This window comes from Lepidochelys kempii, chromosome 13, assembly GCF_965140265.1.
Source record: "Lepidochelys kempii isolate rLepKem1 chromosome 13, rLepKem1.hap2, whole genome shotgun sequence".
NCBI lineage: Eukaryota > Metazoa > Chordata > Testudines > Cheloniidae > Lepidochelys > Lepidochelys kempii.
In genome coordinates, this window is record NC_133268.1 from 31,287,765 (window position 1) to 31,304,334 (window position 16,570).

General features: G+C 50.5%; 1 protein-coding gene across 7 annotated transcripts in view; it reads left to right on the forward strand.

The window, feature by feature from the left end:
* Nucleotides 1-16,570, forward strand: part of LOC140897398 (fer-1-like protein 4) — a 160,462-nt gene that overhangs the window by 68,287 nt on the left and 75,605 nt on the right. For all 7 annotated transcript variants that reach the window (XR_012154720.1, XM_073310004.1, XM_073310005.1 and 4 more), the window contains 10 exons: nt 370-470; nt 971-1,058; nt 2,650-2,766; nt 7,229-7,381; nt 8,069-8,252; nt 9,129-9,253; nt 10,162-10,296; nt 13,846-14,019; nt 14,332-14,448; nt 16,283-16,444. Coding sequence is in view for 6 of the 7 variants with exons in the window: in XM_073310004.1 (XP_073166105.1) it covers nt 370-470; nt 971-1,058; nt 2,650-2,766; nt 7,229-7,381; nt 8,069-8,252; nt 9,129-9,253; nt 10,162-10,296; nt 13,846-14,019; nt 14,332-14,448; nt 16,283-16,444 (1,356 nt within the window). In the remaining variant the exon portion in view is untranslated. The remainder of the gene's footprint in view (nt 1-369; nt 471-970; nt 1,059-2,649; nt 2,767-7,228; nt 7,382-8,068; nt 8,253-9,128; nt 9,254-10,161; nt 10,297-13,845; nt 14,020-14,331; nt 14,449-16,282; nt 16,445-16,570) is intronic.

Genomic DNA, 16,570 nt, shown 5'->3' on the forward strand with positions numbered 1-16,570 from the left:
TTTCTCTAATTGGAGTCAATACTTAGGGCACAGTTGCTTCCTGGGAACTGGGCATTGGTGTTTGGGCTGGGAAATCTGAAAGAGCCATTTGTGACCATATGTGCCATTTGTGACCACTTCTGTTCCAGGACTGGTTTATAGAGTGTAAATATAACAAGTAACACTCATATATCTGGTTTCCATATCACTGATTCTCCTCCAACAGGAAGCTGACCTGCAAGGCCCTAACATTTGCTACCTCTTGGCAAAGGGGCCCCAAGGTTATTTTAGGCAAATTCTTTGGGGACATGACACGAAGGCACTCCTCTCCCTGCTGCATGTCTGCACTTGCACCCAGGGATAATGTGAACATGGCGCTTGTCTCAACAGGAACATGGACTGTATGACGTGGAGACACTCCTGAGGAGGCCAAAATCTAAAGCAGAAGACAGACTCAAGCAGGTGCTGGAGGAGTTTGTAGCTGGATGCAGGTTAATGAGTCTCTGCTTCCTTTGGTTTCTTTCTGAACTCTTTATTTGCATGTCAGTGAATGTTCCCGGACACCACACTCTCCCCAGACCTCGACCAGCCTGTTCTGCCCTAGTCACAGGTGTAGGCCAAAACCCATAATTTTTCAGTCACAGTTAGAGGTGTATCGAAATGTCCCAGAACTAGGGATCAGATCACACCTAGCTCCAGATTAACTGGTTGGGAACCTAGTGTGACCGACTATGGAGGATACAGCCCAGGTGAGTTCTAGGTAATCATCAGTGTCTTTAAGAACTGAAGGTTGGATTCACAAGGTCCTGTTTAATGCACAACTCAAATGCTGTTAAGGGCTGTTGGTGGCTGGAGAAGGAAAAGCTGTTCAGAGGGAGGGGGAATGTTAGTGGTTTCCCTTGAAATGCATTAGGTTCATGTTTTTGGAGCCGTGCCCTGCCTGAGGGATGTGGAGAGCGTGGTCCTGGCTCAAGGCTCTCTCTAATCACAGGCAGTATTCACTGAATGTGGAGAAAAAACCAATGACACGTCCAAACAACCTTGACAGATGTCGGCTGAAATCCCTGACACACAATATTGTAAGTGGGGTAGGGTCTGTGCGGTTGAGGGAGGAAGGGGCTTTGGGTGGTCACTGGCTCTGAGAGGAGTTTGGGGAGGGGGACAAGGTGGAATTGCCATCATGGGAGATGTTTAGTTCCTGTTCTGCTGGATCTGAAGGAACTGTGTCTGCATGGCCATTGTTATGTGCCCATCACCACAGCCTCCTTCTTGCTGCTCCTGCAGCTGGATCCTTGGTGCAGTTCTGCACAGGTGTGTGGGTCTGCCCACCTGGAGCGCCCTCGAGACTGATGGGGCTTGGCTTTCTGGAGCAGCTTGCAGGATCGAGACCTTAGTCAGTAAAACTGGGCTACTGCCTGTCTGCAGGAGGCCGTCCCTTTACCTGCCCAACTCAAGATAATCCCTGAGTAAGCTGCTAAGCCTCACTCTGTGCCCTGAAGGGTGGCCACCTTGCAGAGTGGGGTGGTTCTAATGCCAAAGGCTCTCTGTGACAGTAGCTAATAGAGTCTGTGGATACCGCCCCTGTCACTCCCCACTCGCTCAATAGGAGCAGGCGTCCATCTCCCCACGGATCCTGTCCTGGGTAGGGGCTGGCCCCAGATGCTTTAGAGGAAGTTGTCAGGCTCCCCACAAGGGGCAGTTCTTCAATAAGCAGCCCCAGAGGCAGTTTGTTCTGTGGTTGGTTTATGCCCCGTACTGATGTTATCCTAGTCCATGTGACTCACACACGTAAACATCTGGGTCCTGTGTATCCTCGTGCGACCCAGCCCAGATTCCAGAGGGCTCTGGAATCAGCCCCTGGAAAGGCCCTGGAAAGGGGAGCCAGGGCAGCTCCTGCAGCTGGCAAAGGCCTCGGGAAGCATGCCAAGGGGAATGTGAGCGGTGAGGGCCCCATGACTGCCCCCCTGCTTCTTCACACACTTGCCCTCATCCTGCCCTCCTGCATGTCCATGAAGAAACCCCTTGCTCACCTTGCACCTGCCCAGGGAGATTCCACTCCCCCCTTGCCCACGGAGGGTTCCCCCTGCCCACCCCAGCCCCTGCTGCTGTGCCTGTCATACTGACATTCTGCAAGCTCTGCTGCCTCAGGAGTCCCCAAACCCTAGTGAAAATGCAGCCCTTACAGCCTTTCAAATATTCATTGCTTTTACACTGTCCTGCCCCACTCAGCTCGGCTGGGCAATGTGGGGCTGGGTTCCTGGGTGCGGCTCAGCGACAGACTCAGTGTGGGGGGTGTGGCTGGCCCGTGTGGAGCCCAGTTCCTGGGTGCGGCTCAGCGACAGGCTCAGTGTGGGGGTGTGGCTGGGCCGTGTGGGGCTGGGTTTCAGTGACAGGCTCAGTGTTGCTGATAAATTGCTGGAAGTTGGTGGTGGTGATGGTTTCGAGGAGACCTGTCCCTGCTCCGTGGTTGCTCCTGTCCCCTGCCCGCTGGGAGCCGTAGGGCCGGTGAGAACTGTGCTGGAGATGGACCCCAGGCTTGGGTCCACCCCGCTGAGCGCAGCTCCTCAGGCAGGCCTCGATGTGACCACATGGCCTCGGGATGCTGGTGTCTCTGGCCTCGGTGGGCGTCAGGCGCGCTGCAGGCGTGTGACGGGCGTGCTTGGTGTTCAGATCCTGTATGCGAAGCAGGGGCTCCGCGTGAGGAGGCGGCTGACTCGAGCCAACGTGAAGGAGAAAGTGAATGATGCAAAGAGAATCCTAGGGAAGCTGCGCTCCCTGGCTAAAGAGGTACAATGTGCGCTGGCCGGAACCCCGGGCACCCCCCACTTCTGGGCGGGCAGGCGAGGGGAGCCAGGCCCCCGCTGGCTGCGTGAGTGGAGACCAGGCTCTCCTTCTCCACACCCGCATGGATGGGCGGGGGCTGGGCTCCCTCTTTCCCAGTTGGGAGGGTGGGGGCTGGACTCTCTCCCTCGCCAAGCAGGTGGCCTCCCTACTCTGAATTATTTTTTCCGATTGTAAACACTCCTGTGAGCTTGCGGTCAGTGCCAGCGAGAGCCCAGGCAGCTGTGGCCATGCCTGCTCCCAGGAGTAGCTGGACCCTCACCCAGAGATGGTATTGTTAGATTGTATTACACTGCTCAGCCACCAGGTGGCACTGTGTGCCACAGACCTTATTGACGCTCGCAACAGCCATTCCTGGCAGTGCATTAGTGTCTGAAGGTGAACACATCCCTGGTGCACCTCTGGGGGTAGGAAGCTCTGTGGCCCATCCGTATCTGGCACAAGAGCCTGACATGCTTGTAGCAGCCCTGTAACCTGCTCTGTCCAAGGTGTATGTGATAGAAGATGATAGAATAAATGGTTCTAAGTGATGGAGAAATAGTGGATCTGCTGGGATTTGTGAGCAGAACCTAATGATCCCCGGCCTATATGTGACATTGCTGCTGTCTGTCCCTGCTTGGCCTGGTCTGACACACAGTCAAATCCTGGCCATTTGGCAGCAGGGCGCTTGAACAGGGAGACAATCTCCAGTTCTGCTGTCTCAGGGTCTCTCCCCCGGAGGAGCCGTGTTGAGCACATTCTGCAAATTCAGAGCTTTCATTTAAAACAATTCTGTTTCTTTTTCTGTAGCAGAAATTTGGGCCTTTCTATATTCAAAGTTTTCTCACAGTTTAGTTTTAATCAGTTTACAAAACTAATTCATTAAACCGGTGAAAACATAGTGTGGATACTCTTTACAAATTTGCGGATGATACTAAACTGGGAGGAGCGGTAGATACGCTGGAGGGCAGGGATAGGATACAGAGGGACCTAGACAAATTGGAGGATTGGGCCAAAAGAAATCTGATGAGGTTCAATAAGGATAAGTGCAGGGTCCTGCACTTAGGACGGAAGAACCCAATGCACAGCTACAGACTAGGGACCGAATGACTAGGCAGCAGTTCTGCGGAAAAGGACCTAGGGGTGACAGTGGACGTGAAGCTGGATATGAGTCAACAGTGTGCCCTTGTTGCCAAGAAGGCCAGTGGCATTTTGGGCTGTATAAGTAGGGGCATAGTGAGCAGATCGCGGGACGTGATCGTCCCCCACTATTCGACATTGGTGAGGCCTCGTCTGGAGTACTGTGTCCAGTTTTGGGCCCCACACTACAAGAAGGATGTGGATAAATTGGAGAGAGTCCAGCGAAGGGCAACAAAAATGATTAGGGGTCTGGAACACATGACCTATGAGGAGAGGCTGAGGGAACTGGGATTGTTTAGTCTGCGGAAGAGAAGAATGAGGGAGGATTTGATAGCTGCTTTGAACTACCTGAGAGGTGGTTCTAGAGAGGATGGTTCTAGACTATTCTCAGTGGTAGAAGAGGACAGGACAAGGAGTAATGGTCTCAAGTTGCAGTGGGGGAGGTTTAGGTTGGATATTAGGAAAAACTTTTTCACTAGGAGGGTGGTGAAACCCTGGAATGCGTTACCTAGGGAGGTGGTAGAATCTCCTTCCTTAGAAGTTTTTAAGGTCAGGCTTGACAAAGCCCTGGCTGGGATGATTTAATTGGGGATTGGTCCTGCTTTGAGCAGGGGGTTGGACTAGATGACCTCCTGAGGTCCCTTCCAACCCTGATATTCTATGATTCTATGATTCTTAATTGGATTAAAACCAGATCTGCCTCAATGTAAGCCTTAATTGATTCTTTACTGAATTAAACTAAATTCATATAAACTAGGATTAATTTGGGTTGTGTGTGTCCCTGGTGGGTATTGCATGGGTTTAACTCCCTTGGTTTGGATTCGCACCTTCAGTGATATGGATGTAGCTTTGAACACAGACAAGGTCTGCCTCTTCGCAGTGTTAACTAATGAGATGCTGCCCTGTTAATCCAGCCAGTAGAGAGCTGTTCCCAGCCAGCAATGAGACAAAGGCAGGAATTTACTTTCCCCCTTTCCTTACCTCAATGAGATGTGAACTTCAGCACCTGTCAAAGCCATCTAAGTGCTAGCACCAAGCACTGTCTGTCAACCTACAAACGGACTAATTTCTTAAAACCGATGTAATTATTTCTGTGCCGGTTTGCGTGTGGACACTAATTTCAGAATAAAAGGGGCTAAAGTCAATTTAGCAAAGGGAACTTTAATTGCTTTTATTCTGAAATTAGTGTCCACACACAAACTGGCGCCAAACTAACTACATCGGTTTTAATTCACACACTTTTCATTGTTTCATGCAAGTTTGTGCATAGACCACACTGCTGAGGCAACCCTTTAATTGTCTGGTTTTCTTTAAAGTGTCCACGGAGGAAAGAACTAGTGTGTCCTTCTTGTGTTTCCCTCTGAGGAGTGAAAAAAACCTGGAAGATTTTTTTTTTAAAAGGTTGTGGTTTTTATGTTAGAACTGTCCATAAAAGGCTGGAACCTGAGCAATTAAGAGGGGAAAGAGGTTTTTTTAGTTAGTGTTTAAAAAAACCTCTCTTCTTTGTTTGTCTCCATAGTTGCCCTGGTGCCCCACTCTGGGCCTGTGCCATACGTTTACCCCGTACAGTTTTGCACTGCAGTGACCGCACAGAACACATTGTCTTAATGTAACCTTCCTGCTAGGTGGTGTCAGCAGCAACAAGGGCCAGATTCAATATCTAGGGGTTCCTCTTCACATTGCAGAACAGAACCGGCTCGAGCCCCGACCCAGAAATCTGGGAAAATTACCCTCCCCCACACCCCCGGCATCTCTGAAAGACGATAGTTCCCCACTTACAAGCACTGAGTCTGTGTATAACAACCCACACCCCCCACATTCATTTAGGAAAACATTGCAACAATAATTCAAAAGCACGTAAACCATAAGCAAACACCCACCCCACAGTACATTGGGCAATGTCCTTTGCCTCAGTTTGCCACCTTGCGGTATGAAAGTCTGATGGACGAAAGTCCCTTTAACAGGCCACTCCCCTTTCCCTCCGCTGCACACAGCTGGGGCGTGTTCATGTGGGTTTGTCTCCCACCCATCAAGGGAGGGCCATTGAACAACGCCTCTTGCTGCAGCTGCTGTCCTTGCTGCTCTCCGCCTCCGTCCACTACTGCCGCTGTTATCTCTGCTGCTGCTTGCTGGCATCGCTAGTGCCATGTGCTGAGGTTCCAGTGCTTAGCCCGGCTCTTCGTGATTTCACTGGTGCTGCCTCTGCCTTGCCTTCCACTGCAGCTCTGGCCCCACACCAGGTCTCAGGCTCAGCCCCTAGACCTGCTCATCAGTGATGTCAGCTGTCGTGACCACTGAACAGAAACAGGGCCTCTCAACTGAGTCTGATCAACTCCATTTTTAAACACTGGAGAGAGAATGTTTCAAGTGGTCTCTAAGATGCTTTAAACAGAGTGTGGAACACCTGTTCTCACCCCCCTCTAACTTTCACTTGGAGTTGGTGCCCCTGCGTAGCAAGTGATGCTCAAGTTAGGGTGATGCCCTCAGTCAGGGCAGGCTAAGTACAGTTCTTCTGCCTGTTGCTCCTACAATAAGGACTCCCCCTGCATTTTAACCCCAAACAGCCCAAACTGATCACGTTGGCAAAGCAGCTCTGACTGCTGAACACCTAGGTAGAGTGGATGTGTCTGTGCAAATATGGTCTGCTCCTGAAGTCTTTTCCCTCAGTTCATCACTAGATGGCAGAGGAGAGCTCATCTGGCCCTGGCTCACATTAATATAGACACGCCTTCAGTCACAAACACTTGGGAGAAAAGATTCAGTGCCCCATTCATCTGAGGGCACAGAAAGCTCTCACTCCACCCGCTCTGATCTCCCCAGGAGTCTGTCAGTGAGAACAGAGAAGGTTGGATATTCCAGATATTTTTAATGAAAAAACAAGAGCAACGCAAGAAATATACAACTCTATGCAAAAATCTTTGCAGGTCACCTTTAAAAACTGCCAGGAAATTAAATGCAAAAACCTAAGTTAGGATACACATTTTAAATGTCAAAGTCAGGAAATGCAGAAGTGAAGTTCACTAAGCAACATTATCTTTGTATCTTGTATATTGCACCTACTAAGAGAAATAACATGTATTACGTAATCAAGATTTTCAAAAAATGTCACCTAAAGTTAGGCCCCTAAAGCCACAGTTAAGCACCTAGCAAGTGACTTGATTTTCAGAAGTGCCAAGCACTCAGCAGAGTGGGAGTTTTGCCATTAACTTTGGTGGAAGCAGGACTGGATCATCTATATTCCCTCATGGGGACATTCTCTCTGAGACTCTGCATTGCCTATATCTTCCAGCCCCAGTGCACGCTCCCCGATGTCCTACTCTGGATGTTCAGCAATAATAAGCGAGTGGCATGCACAAGAATTCCTGCACAGAATGTCCTCTACTCTGTAGTAGAAGAGGAGAAAGGCAAGGACTGTGCAAAGATCCAGACCGTCTTTTTAAAGGTAGAGTTTATGTGAAAAACCTAACCATATTCCTGCTTATTTCATTCCATGTTCGTCTCCCTTCCTTCACCAGCTCTAATTATTGGTTCTGTATCTGAGAGAGAATTTGTAAGACTAGTAAAAGCCAAACAGTCTAATTGCATAGTGAGAATACTGCTCGTTTCTGTACCAGGTCCAAACAAGTGAGCTCCTGGACTGGGTAAAGATTTACTTGACTTCTCCTCTCACAGCGTGATTGTTTTCATTTAAAAAAAAAAACAGCACAAAGCATTTGGAATGTTTTGACATGGGAACATTTCATCATTTGCAGAACAGAATGTTCTGGTTTTTGTTTAGAAACCACTTCATTTCAAAATTTCTTTAATATTATAAAAAAGGTAGAACTGGAAGGAAATATTTTGATTTTATGGAAACAAAACATTTTGATTGTGAAACACATTATTTTTTTAAATTTTGTTTCACGTGAAGCTTTGAAAGTTTTGGTTTCCTTCTGGAACATAACATTTTTTTTGAGATTGTGGAATTTCCCAAGAAACAGAAAATTTGATCCCCGCCCAGCTGCCCTTCAGACCCATGTGTAAAGCTGCAGGCACAGTGATGGTGCACTGCTAATCACCGGCATGCGATATAGTCTCTGAATGCCTGTGGGTCTGGATGGGAAGTGAAACTAACCTTCTGCACTCCAAGGTCCCAGGGTCACGCACCGGAGAGATCTTTGCGAAACTAGAGATCTATATGTGGCTGGGGGTGACCAAGTATGTGAAGAACAGCACTGCAGAACTGCCTGAGGAATTCAAGCCCATCTATGAGAGCGGCCAGCAGACAGAGCAGCTTCCAGCACACATGCCGCCCAGCCGGCTCAGCAGGGACGGTGAGCACAGACTGCCCTGGTTACTCTACAGTCCCACTGGTGGCTAAACTGAAAACAAATGAGAGAGCAGTGAGCTGAGCGAGTCCTGCCTGGGCGCCTGGATGTGGGCTCCGCCAAGAGCCTTTTTGGCTTACGGGAATGTGTGTTTGCCACAGCAGCATTCAGAGTGCTGCCGTCTCCTTCTGTACAGATGGCAGAGACCTGCTAGCGTGGGGGGCAGAGAGAGCAGGGCACCTCAGCCTGCCATGGACAACCTGTGTCCCTGGGGCAGTGGTTCTCAACCTATTTGCCATTGTGGTCCGCATCCAATACTACCTCTACGGCCCTGAGGATGTCACATGGGCCACAGCTGTGTGCTGATTGGGCTGCAAATGCCCCCCGGGCTGCGGGTTGAGAACCACGGCTCTAGGGTTGAAAGTTCTGGCAGAATGTCACAGGGACCCCCCCGTGAGAAAGGGGCACTGTTGCTTCATAAGCTACTGGAGAGTCACTGGCTGGGTCCCGATTTCTAGGGTGTGTAACCTGCTCAAGACCTGTCCAGTAATTCACTGGCTTTGCTGAGGCCTGATGCAGCTCTGAGGGGCACATGTTCATAGCGAATCACTCCAAAATTAACCCCCCAAAGACTCTAGAACACTAGTTGTCACTGGGGACAAAGAAATTAACCGAAAGTGGACTGCCTAGCCCAAGCTATATTGAGATATACTGATCCAAAGCACTTCAGCAGACACCTGTAAAGGTGCTGTCGTCTGCCCTCCTCGCCTCTTAGGGCCCCCCCCACCCTCTGGGCCCGCCTGGAAACTCTCTCCCAAGAGTGCCAAGGGTATAATTACTCGGATCTCATAGCAGCCAGTGATTTCTGCTTTGTCTTGCCAGACTTCAGTTACTTCCAGCTGCGAGCTCACTTGTACCAGGCTCGGGGGATCCTGCCTGCTGACGACAATGGCCTTTCAGACCCATTTGCAAGAGTGGTGTTTTCGACTCAGTGCCAGACCACCCGGGTAAGGTCTCTCTGGTCCTACTGCAACCCATCTCCTTCACCTCAGGAAACTCGCCTGTGGACCAAACCAGTTACTGCTTGCAGTGTTGGAAGCTGGCATCACAGGAGGAGACCGTCCAATTACCTGACTCCAGCTGTGGAGACATTTTCATGCCCTCTGAGTGTTGGGATTTTTCTCTGAGACTTTCCACACTCTGTTCCCAAGGAAGTAGCTCAAATCTGGACGCGTCTCTGACAGTTTTTTATTGGCATATAGCAGTCCTGTGCTGAGGGGATGTGTTTAGGGGTTTGCCAAAGCACACAAAAATCAATCAGATTGTATAAATATTCTAAACCAAAGTGACTCATGCACATTCCATGTTACATTGTATCACACTTTGTAATTGGGTTACTAATTTTGGTAACCAATCCCTGTACAGGTCATGAACTGTCCACAAGCTGCTAGTAAGCAAAGCTGCAGATTATCATACATCATTCTTCTTACTCTGTCTTTATCTACTAGCCACAGGCTATTTACAAGGCCACCTGTGAATCTGTGGCTTGTCCACTGTTAATCTCGGTTTCCTTTCATTGTTCGTGCCAGGCCTGCACTGAGCAGTGTGAATATTTAAGGAATCTTTGGTGACAACAGTTGTATCTGAGGGAGACTGGCAAATGCCCAGATCAGCCCCCAGAATTCTCTTATCTCCTGCTCTTGAAGGCATTGGCCATGCGCACACAGCACTGAGGGGGGTGTGTGTGTGTGTTTTTGTGTGGGCTCTATAGTCCCTCTCGCCCTGCTTTGGGGAAGGGATGTCTGCAGCCTCCCCCACCCCCCACTGCTTCCTTAAAGGGCCATTTTAAGAATGAACTTGACTGAATTCAAGAGACTCTGCTGAGCTCTATTAATCCTGATCGCTCTCCATACAGACCTTGGAGGAAACCCTGAGCCCATTGTGGAATGAGCTACTTTTATATGATCAGCTGATTATTGATGGGCGGAGAGAGGATTTGAAGACCGAGACCCCCGTTGTTGTCATCAGTATCTTTGACCATAATAAATTTGTAAGTATGACAGAATGACCCTGTCCCTCTATGTCCATAAGCTCAGTGTGTGCAGGAGTCTGGGGAAAGCTGAAGGAAGGTCTGTCCAGATACAGGACGTCACATGGACGACTGCACCAATTTGCTCTGCCTCCGCTCCTGTGATTAGATCTTACCTATACCAGCAGCTCAAAGCTGCAGGGAGGTTGGAGACACCAGGAGTGGCTCTTTGGGGAGGGCTTTGACAAGCTTCCTGTTGTCAGTCTGCTCTGGTGGTGCCAACGAGTGGAGCTGTGTGTGTGTGATGAGTGAAGCCAGCCGAGCTGCCGCCAGCCTGGAGAAGTGAGGAGCTCGTAGAGGAGAGGATGGTTCACATGCAAACACTGAGCTGGATTCTGGTTTGCAGTCTGGAAAGCAACCAGACCTGCCAAGCTGCGAATTACGCTGTGTGGCACAGTTCTAAGTCAGTGCCCAGACAGGCCGCTGTACTGCCCCAGCTCAGCCTGTGCACAGAAGATGTGGCAGGGGCTTGCTGTGGTCCAGAGGCCCAAAGGTGGAAGTCCGAGCAGGTCTGTAACAGTCTTACCACACCCAGTGTCAGCCCCCCAACTGCCTCAGCTTCCTCCTTCCTTAGTCAAATCACCTCAACTGGTGCTTTAAGTTACTCTCCCATCTGGGGTCTGCTTTACTAACCTAACAAGAGCAGTTTAACTCCGAGCTAGACTCTCAGCCACCTTCCCTGCAGCTCACTAGGCCCAGCCTAGGTGCCACAGTCCATTTGGTTCCTCCAGGCTCATAATCCCCTTGGAAGGTTTTTGAGGTTGTGGCTCACTGCAGGTAGTTGCAGCTAAGCCTCTCCCTCTGGCTGGTAGGGACAGCCTCTTTCCCAGCTCTCAGTGACCCTTGTATCAGGCCTGGCCCAGGCCTTCTCAGCCCCGATCTCCCCATCTCTCTGAGAGAACAGGCCCCCTCACACATAGCCCTGCCCTGGGCTACCATCACATGATCCCCGGTCGCCTGGCCCAAGCCTGAACCCATCACATGGGCACCCCACTTGGGGGGATCACTGGACACAGGTGGGACTGATTCCAGCACGCCTTACAAGCCCAGCCTGCCCTGTGACAAGCTCTGAGCATGCTCTAACCTCTGCTGTGGCCGGATGATGCAGACCTGCCCTGACATCTGGTTTGGTGCAGCCAAGAATCTGGGCTATTTTTCACTTACAGACCCAAGTGGAGGTGTCGCAGTCTATTCGTAACACACTGAATGTGACTGTCAAACTGAACCACAGCATGATCATGCTAATATGCGTTTCCCACCATTCCTAGCTACCTCCGCTGGTGCCAAAGCCCAGCTGTCCCCACCCAGCTGCCAAAACCTCCTTGACGCAGCGCAGTTATGTGTCTTCACTACCGAGTGCAGCAGCACAGTGAAAACTGAAAATGTACAGGCCTTGTAAAATAAACTGAACTGAATATCACATGAAATCATATTACAGTCCCAAAAAACTATTAACATAATGTTGTTAGGGTTGCAAAGTCCAGCTCTTGAAAGCTAGGAAATGCCAGAACTGGCAACCTGCCTTTTGATATGGTCTTTCATTACATGATCACCTACTGTCTTTTTCACAGGACCCTTGTGTCCTGCAGTGCACAGGATGGACGGTGCTCAGGGGATGAGTCGGGGTGTGTAACAAAGGAGGCTGTTGTCTGTAGGCCTTGCCGCATGCACACTAGAAGTTGAAAGGTGTATAGGAACGAGGCAGTGGATTGCAGGAAGAAAGGCTAGTCTTGGGGCTAAGGCGGTTGAATGGAGACCTGGATTCCATCCTTGTCTTTTCCACGGTCTCTCTGTGTGACGTTGGTAAAGTCACTACACCACAATTGTAGCAGGTGGCCACTGTGTGTTCCTCGTTTTGTGGGTGTCCAGCTTGAGACACTTGATATACAGACGTGCTACGTATTCACAGCTGCAGCTCAACTTGTCGGGTGCAGTGGATGCTCGGCACCTCTGGCAGTAAGGAAGTGTGGTTGAATGAATGAGCAAAGGGCTGGGCTTCATGTGGCCCTGAGTTCTGGTCTTGGTTTTGCCACTGATTCTTTGTGTGGCCTTGGCAAGTCACTTTGTCTTCCTGGATCAGTTTCCCAATTGTAAAATTGGCCACACACTGAATACTGAGGATAGAAAGAAACGCGGAACAGGTTCCTGAACGCTGTCCATGCTGTGCTCGGAATAGGACATGGAGCATGTGGAAAAAGCAGCATGTTATCACATAACAGAAGCCTGTCTAATAATAATGCAAACACACAAGGGGACTGAATTACAGTGGCCAATTTGGTCATTTCCTAACTTTTGAGGGCTGGACTTTGCAACTTAAATACCCTTAATTTAACATTTTTTGTATATAGGCATATACATAGATGCATGCATTGTCTTACACACACGGCTTTAATTCTCAATAGTAGTCACAGGTTTTATTATTTACAGACCATCCTAGATATACAGGTAATTTACAAGCAAGGAGACCAGGCCCATACTGTAAATAACTTGAAGTCTCACTCTGGTAGATACAGGGCATGCAATGATTGTTGAAATGCAGGAAGGCAATGCTGCATTGTCAGTGAGAGGAAGGTGTTCCTTGCCTTGTTCTGTATTGCACCCATTTCTGTGGTATCTGGTTACATTTTCCACAGTTCAGATTGGGCCATTAGCATTGCAGATAAGAAGAGCCAATCCCTATGCTCTCCTGAAGCCCTCACCTATAAAGATAACAAGAGGAAGACTGGGCGGGTCAGCTAAGTGCCTAGGGTTTTATGGTTCTGTCAGCGGAAAGCCTAGGAAGCAGGGCCAGCTCTAGGATTTTTGCCGGCCCAAACAAAAAAATTTTTTGCTGCCCCCGCTTTTTTTTCATGCCCTCCCCCAGCTCCGCCCCAACTCTGCCCCTTCCCCAAATCCCCGGCCCCGCCTCCTCCCCCGGGCGTGCTGCATTTCCCGCCCCCATTGCTTCCTGTGGTTCCCTGCCCCCTGCAGGCCCCCCGCCCTAGCTCACCTATGCTCTGCCTGCTCCCCTGAACACCCTGCCGCTCCACTTCTCCCCCCTCTCTCTCAGGCGAGGGAGAGGCAGTGTGTTCAGGGGAGCGAGCGGAGCGGAGCGGAGCAGGGGAGCTCCCTCCCTCCCTCCCTCCCAGGCTTGCCGGGCCAAACAGCTGTTTAGCGCGCGGCAAGCCTGGGAGGGAGCGGGGAGAAGCGGCGTGGCGGCGGCGGCGTGCTCAGGGGAGCAGGCGGAGGTGGAGCAGAGGCGAGCTGGGTCGGTGGGGGCACATTTCCAGGGGCGGCATGGCTGGCGCCGGGACGCCGCCCCTAGAAATCTGCCGCCCCAAGCACCTGCTTGTTTTGCTGGTGCCTGGAGCTGGCCCTGCCAGGATGGGAGGTGTGGTTTGAGTCTTTCCAGTGACTTTGCGGAACTTGCACCTGGTGGGGATTAAGCCCATTCTGGCATGTTGTACTGGGACCTGAAACGCCGTGAGAATGCAGAGGCAGTATCCAGTGGCTGCTCCTCCTTGTCTGTAGGGTTCTCCGGAATTCCTTGGCCGGGCCTTTGCTACTCCACAGGTGAAGCTGGTGGATGAACCATACTGCAAACCTGCCCTGCAGTTTTTTGACATTTACAAAGGACCCAGAGCAGCAGGGGAATTAATTGCTACCTTTGAGCTGATCGAGCTGGATTACAGTGGCTACTTGGAGGTAACTGGCTTCTCTGGGGTAGCAGTGTGGTAAGAGGTGCATGGCAGCTTGTTCCAGCTGCTTCCTGCTATCTGGGCTGGGCAGATTAACACCTGGGGCATGATGCTGGGCTCCCTGCTCTAGCCACATCCTCAAGCAGAGAGGAGCACTCTCATCGTGGGAGGGCCCCCCAGTGTCGATGGGCAGCACTGAAGGAGGAGGACAAAGCTGGATATGGGAGAGATGGGTGGGTAGGTGAATGAGGGGATGTTGTGGGGCAGGAGAGTCAAGCTCCTTAATTTCTGTGTGGCCTGGCCATTTCCATCTGTCCAGCCTTCAGTGCCCAAAGACGTGGAACCCAAGGAGCCAGACTTCCTGGAGGACCCCCGTTCTGGACGCTTCATTATCCCAGAGGGAGTCCGGCCCATCCTCAAAGAATTCCGCATAGAGGTACTGTGGCTTTCAGTAGAGTTCTGAGCAGAGTTTCCTCTGACTGGTACCAGTGCGCCGTGACTTTATGGCAGGGGGTTGGGGAAGGGACTGACACAATACCTGGGACTCAAACATGTCTGTGCTGCCTCCTCACACCAGGGACTTTCGCAGGCCAGAAGTGAGTGTGGCTTGGAACTGGGGCGACATCTACCCACCGGCCCTATCTCATTTTGGGGTGCAATCCAGGCTGGAGAGGGGCTGTCATCACCTGCTCTGCATCCTGGGGTGCCTCACAAACAGCTTTGCTGCTGTATCTCCCACCCTGGGCTCCTCACAAACAGCCAGAGAGCATGCAGGTCACTTCGAGTGTCTGCGCATAGCAACAGCCTGCCAACAACACTCCACCAGCCTTGGTTTCCACTTGGTGGGTGACCCCAACACACTTCCAGTCCTGGACTTTCCCCAAATGTATGTTCTGCACTCTCCAGCCCTCTCCTCGGCAGTCCAGATATTGGAGGTCCCTTGAGACTCGTAAGGGGTCAATGTACAACAGTTTGTTACCTTAACTGCAGTTACCAAACAATTTAGTTTAAACACACTACTGGATTAGTTTTGATTAAAGAAGAATAGAACAAGTTTATTTAACTACACGGAGAGAGATTTTAAGTGAGTACAAGTATAAGGCATGGAAGTCAGAAATGTTTACAAAAGACATAAAGATAAAGCATTTTCTAGTCACTAAAACTGAACAAATAGACTTGGTTCAAGGTGAAATCCTTATTACATGTTCTCAGCACGAAGGCTGGCCAAATTCTGAGGTTGGAATCCCTCCCAAAGTCCAAAGGCTAGTTCCTTGGTCTTCTCAGGTGAGAGAGAGAGAGACAGACACCTACCGGGGGTGTTTTTGCCCCTCCCTTCTATACTCTAGTCACCCTTTGCAATGCATTTTCCTGAGTGTCACTAGACAAAGTTCCTTCCAGCTATGAGGATGGAGACACAGGGGTCTCATGGGGAAAGAGCTTCCATGTTGTTTGTTAAAATGCAGATCGATTTGTTCCTGCCCCACTTCGCTGCCAAAGACTGGCCATGTGACCAGTGATGGTCAATCAACTTTGACGACACCTGGCTAGAGGTGTCAGCTTGTCCTTTGTCTTCGAGAAACTTGTTTACCCCTCCCCAGGCTTGTCTGGTGAATGCATGTCAGTCACAACTTTAACTTTACATGTCATGTTGCTATATGTGTTTCACCAGTATATTATTGACGAGTGAGTTTAGTTTTCAAATGCTACCTCACAAGATGTATTTTGTATAGAGACGATCGCAATGTGTAGGGTGTGTATACAGTAGTGTGTTGGGTCACAAGCCCCCATTTCATCCAGCATCTCACCTGGAAAGTGTCCCATGTTGTTTGATTAACTCCCGATCACACTGAACAGAGGAGCCTGGCTGTGAGACAGCACCATTAGCTCTCACTCATCAACCCCCAAATTGCTCTGCTGAGTCTGCCCACCTCCAGACTGGCACATTCATTTGCTGTTGATGAAGTGTCCAGTGTTTTTCCTCCTGGGGGCGTCTGGGTGGGTGAGGAGCAGCCCTCACTCCTCCTGTGTTGGAAAGAGGGGTCTGACTGCCAGGGACGTGGGAAGGGTTAGCAGATGGTGATGCTGGTTACCTGTGGGGATGAGGGACCATCTGGCAGCTGGACAGGGTATAGTGAGATTAGTACTGGGGTTAGGTGGGTGGATTGGGGGTGATTGCCACTCGTAGGGGTGAGGAATTGGCGGCTGGGAAGGCTCGTGTGAAGAGTGCTGAGTGCCTAGAGCAGCTGACGCACTTGGCTCCTGCTGTTCAGATCCTGTTTTGGGGCCTGCGAGACTTGAAACGTGTGAACCTGTTTGAGGTAGATCAGCCCCAGGTGATCATCGAATGTGCCGGGAAGAAAGTGGAATCGGAAGTGATTGTGTCATACAAAGAGAACCCCAACTTCAACGAGCTGGTCAAATACATCAACGTGGTAAGTAGGGAGCAGTGCTCACTGCCAGGGCCCGCTAGCTCTGGGGTAGGGCTTTAGTGAGGAGGGGAGAGGCAGAGTTTCCACGGCCCGTGTTTCTGGAGAATGGGCGCATACCTGCAGACTGGG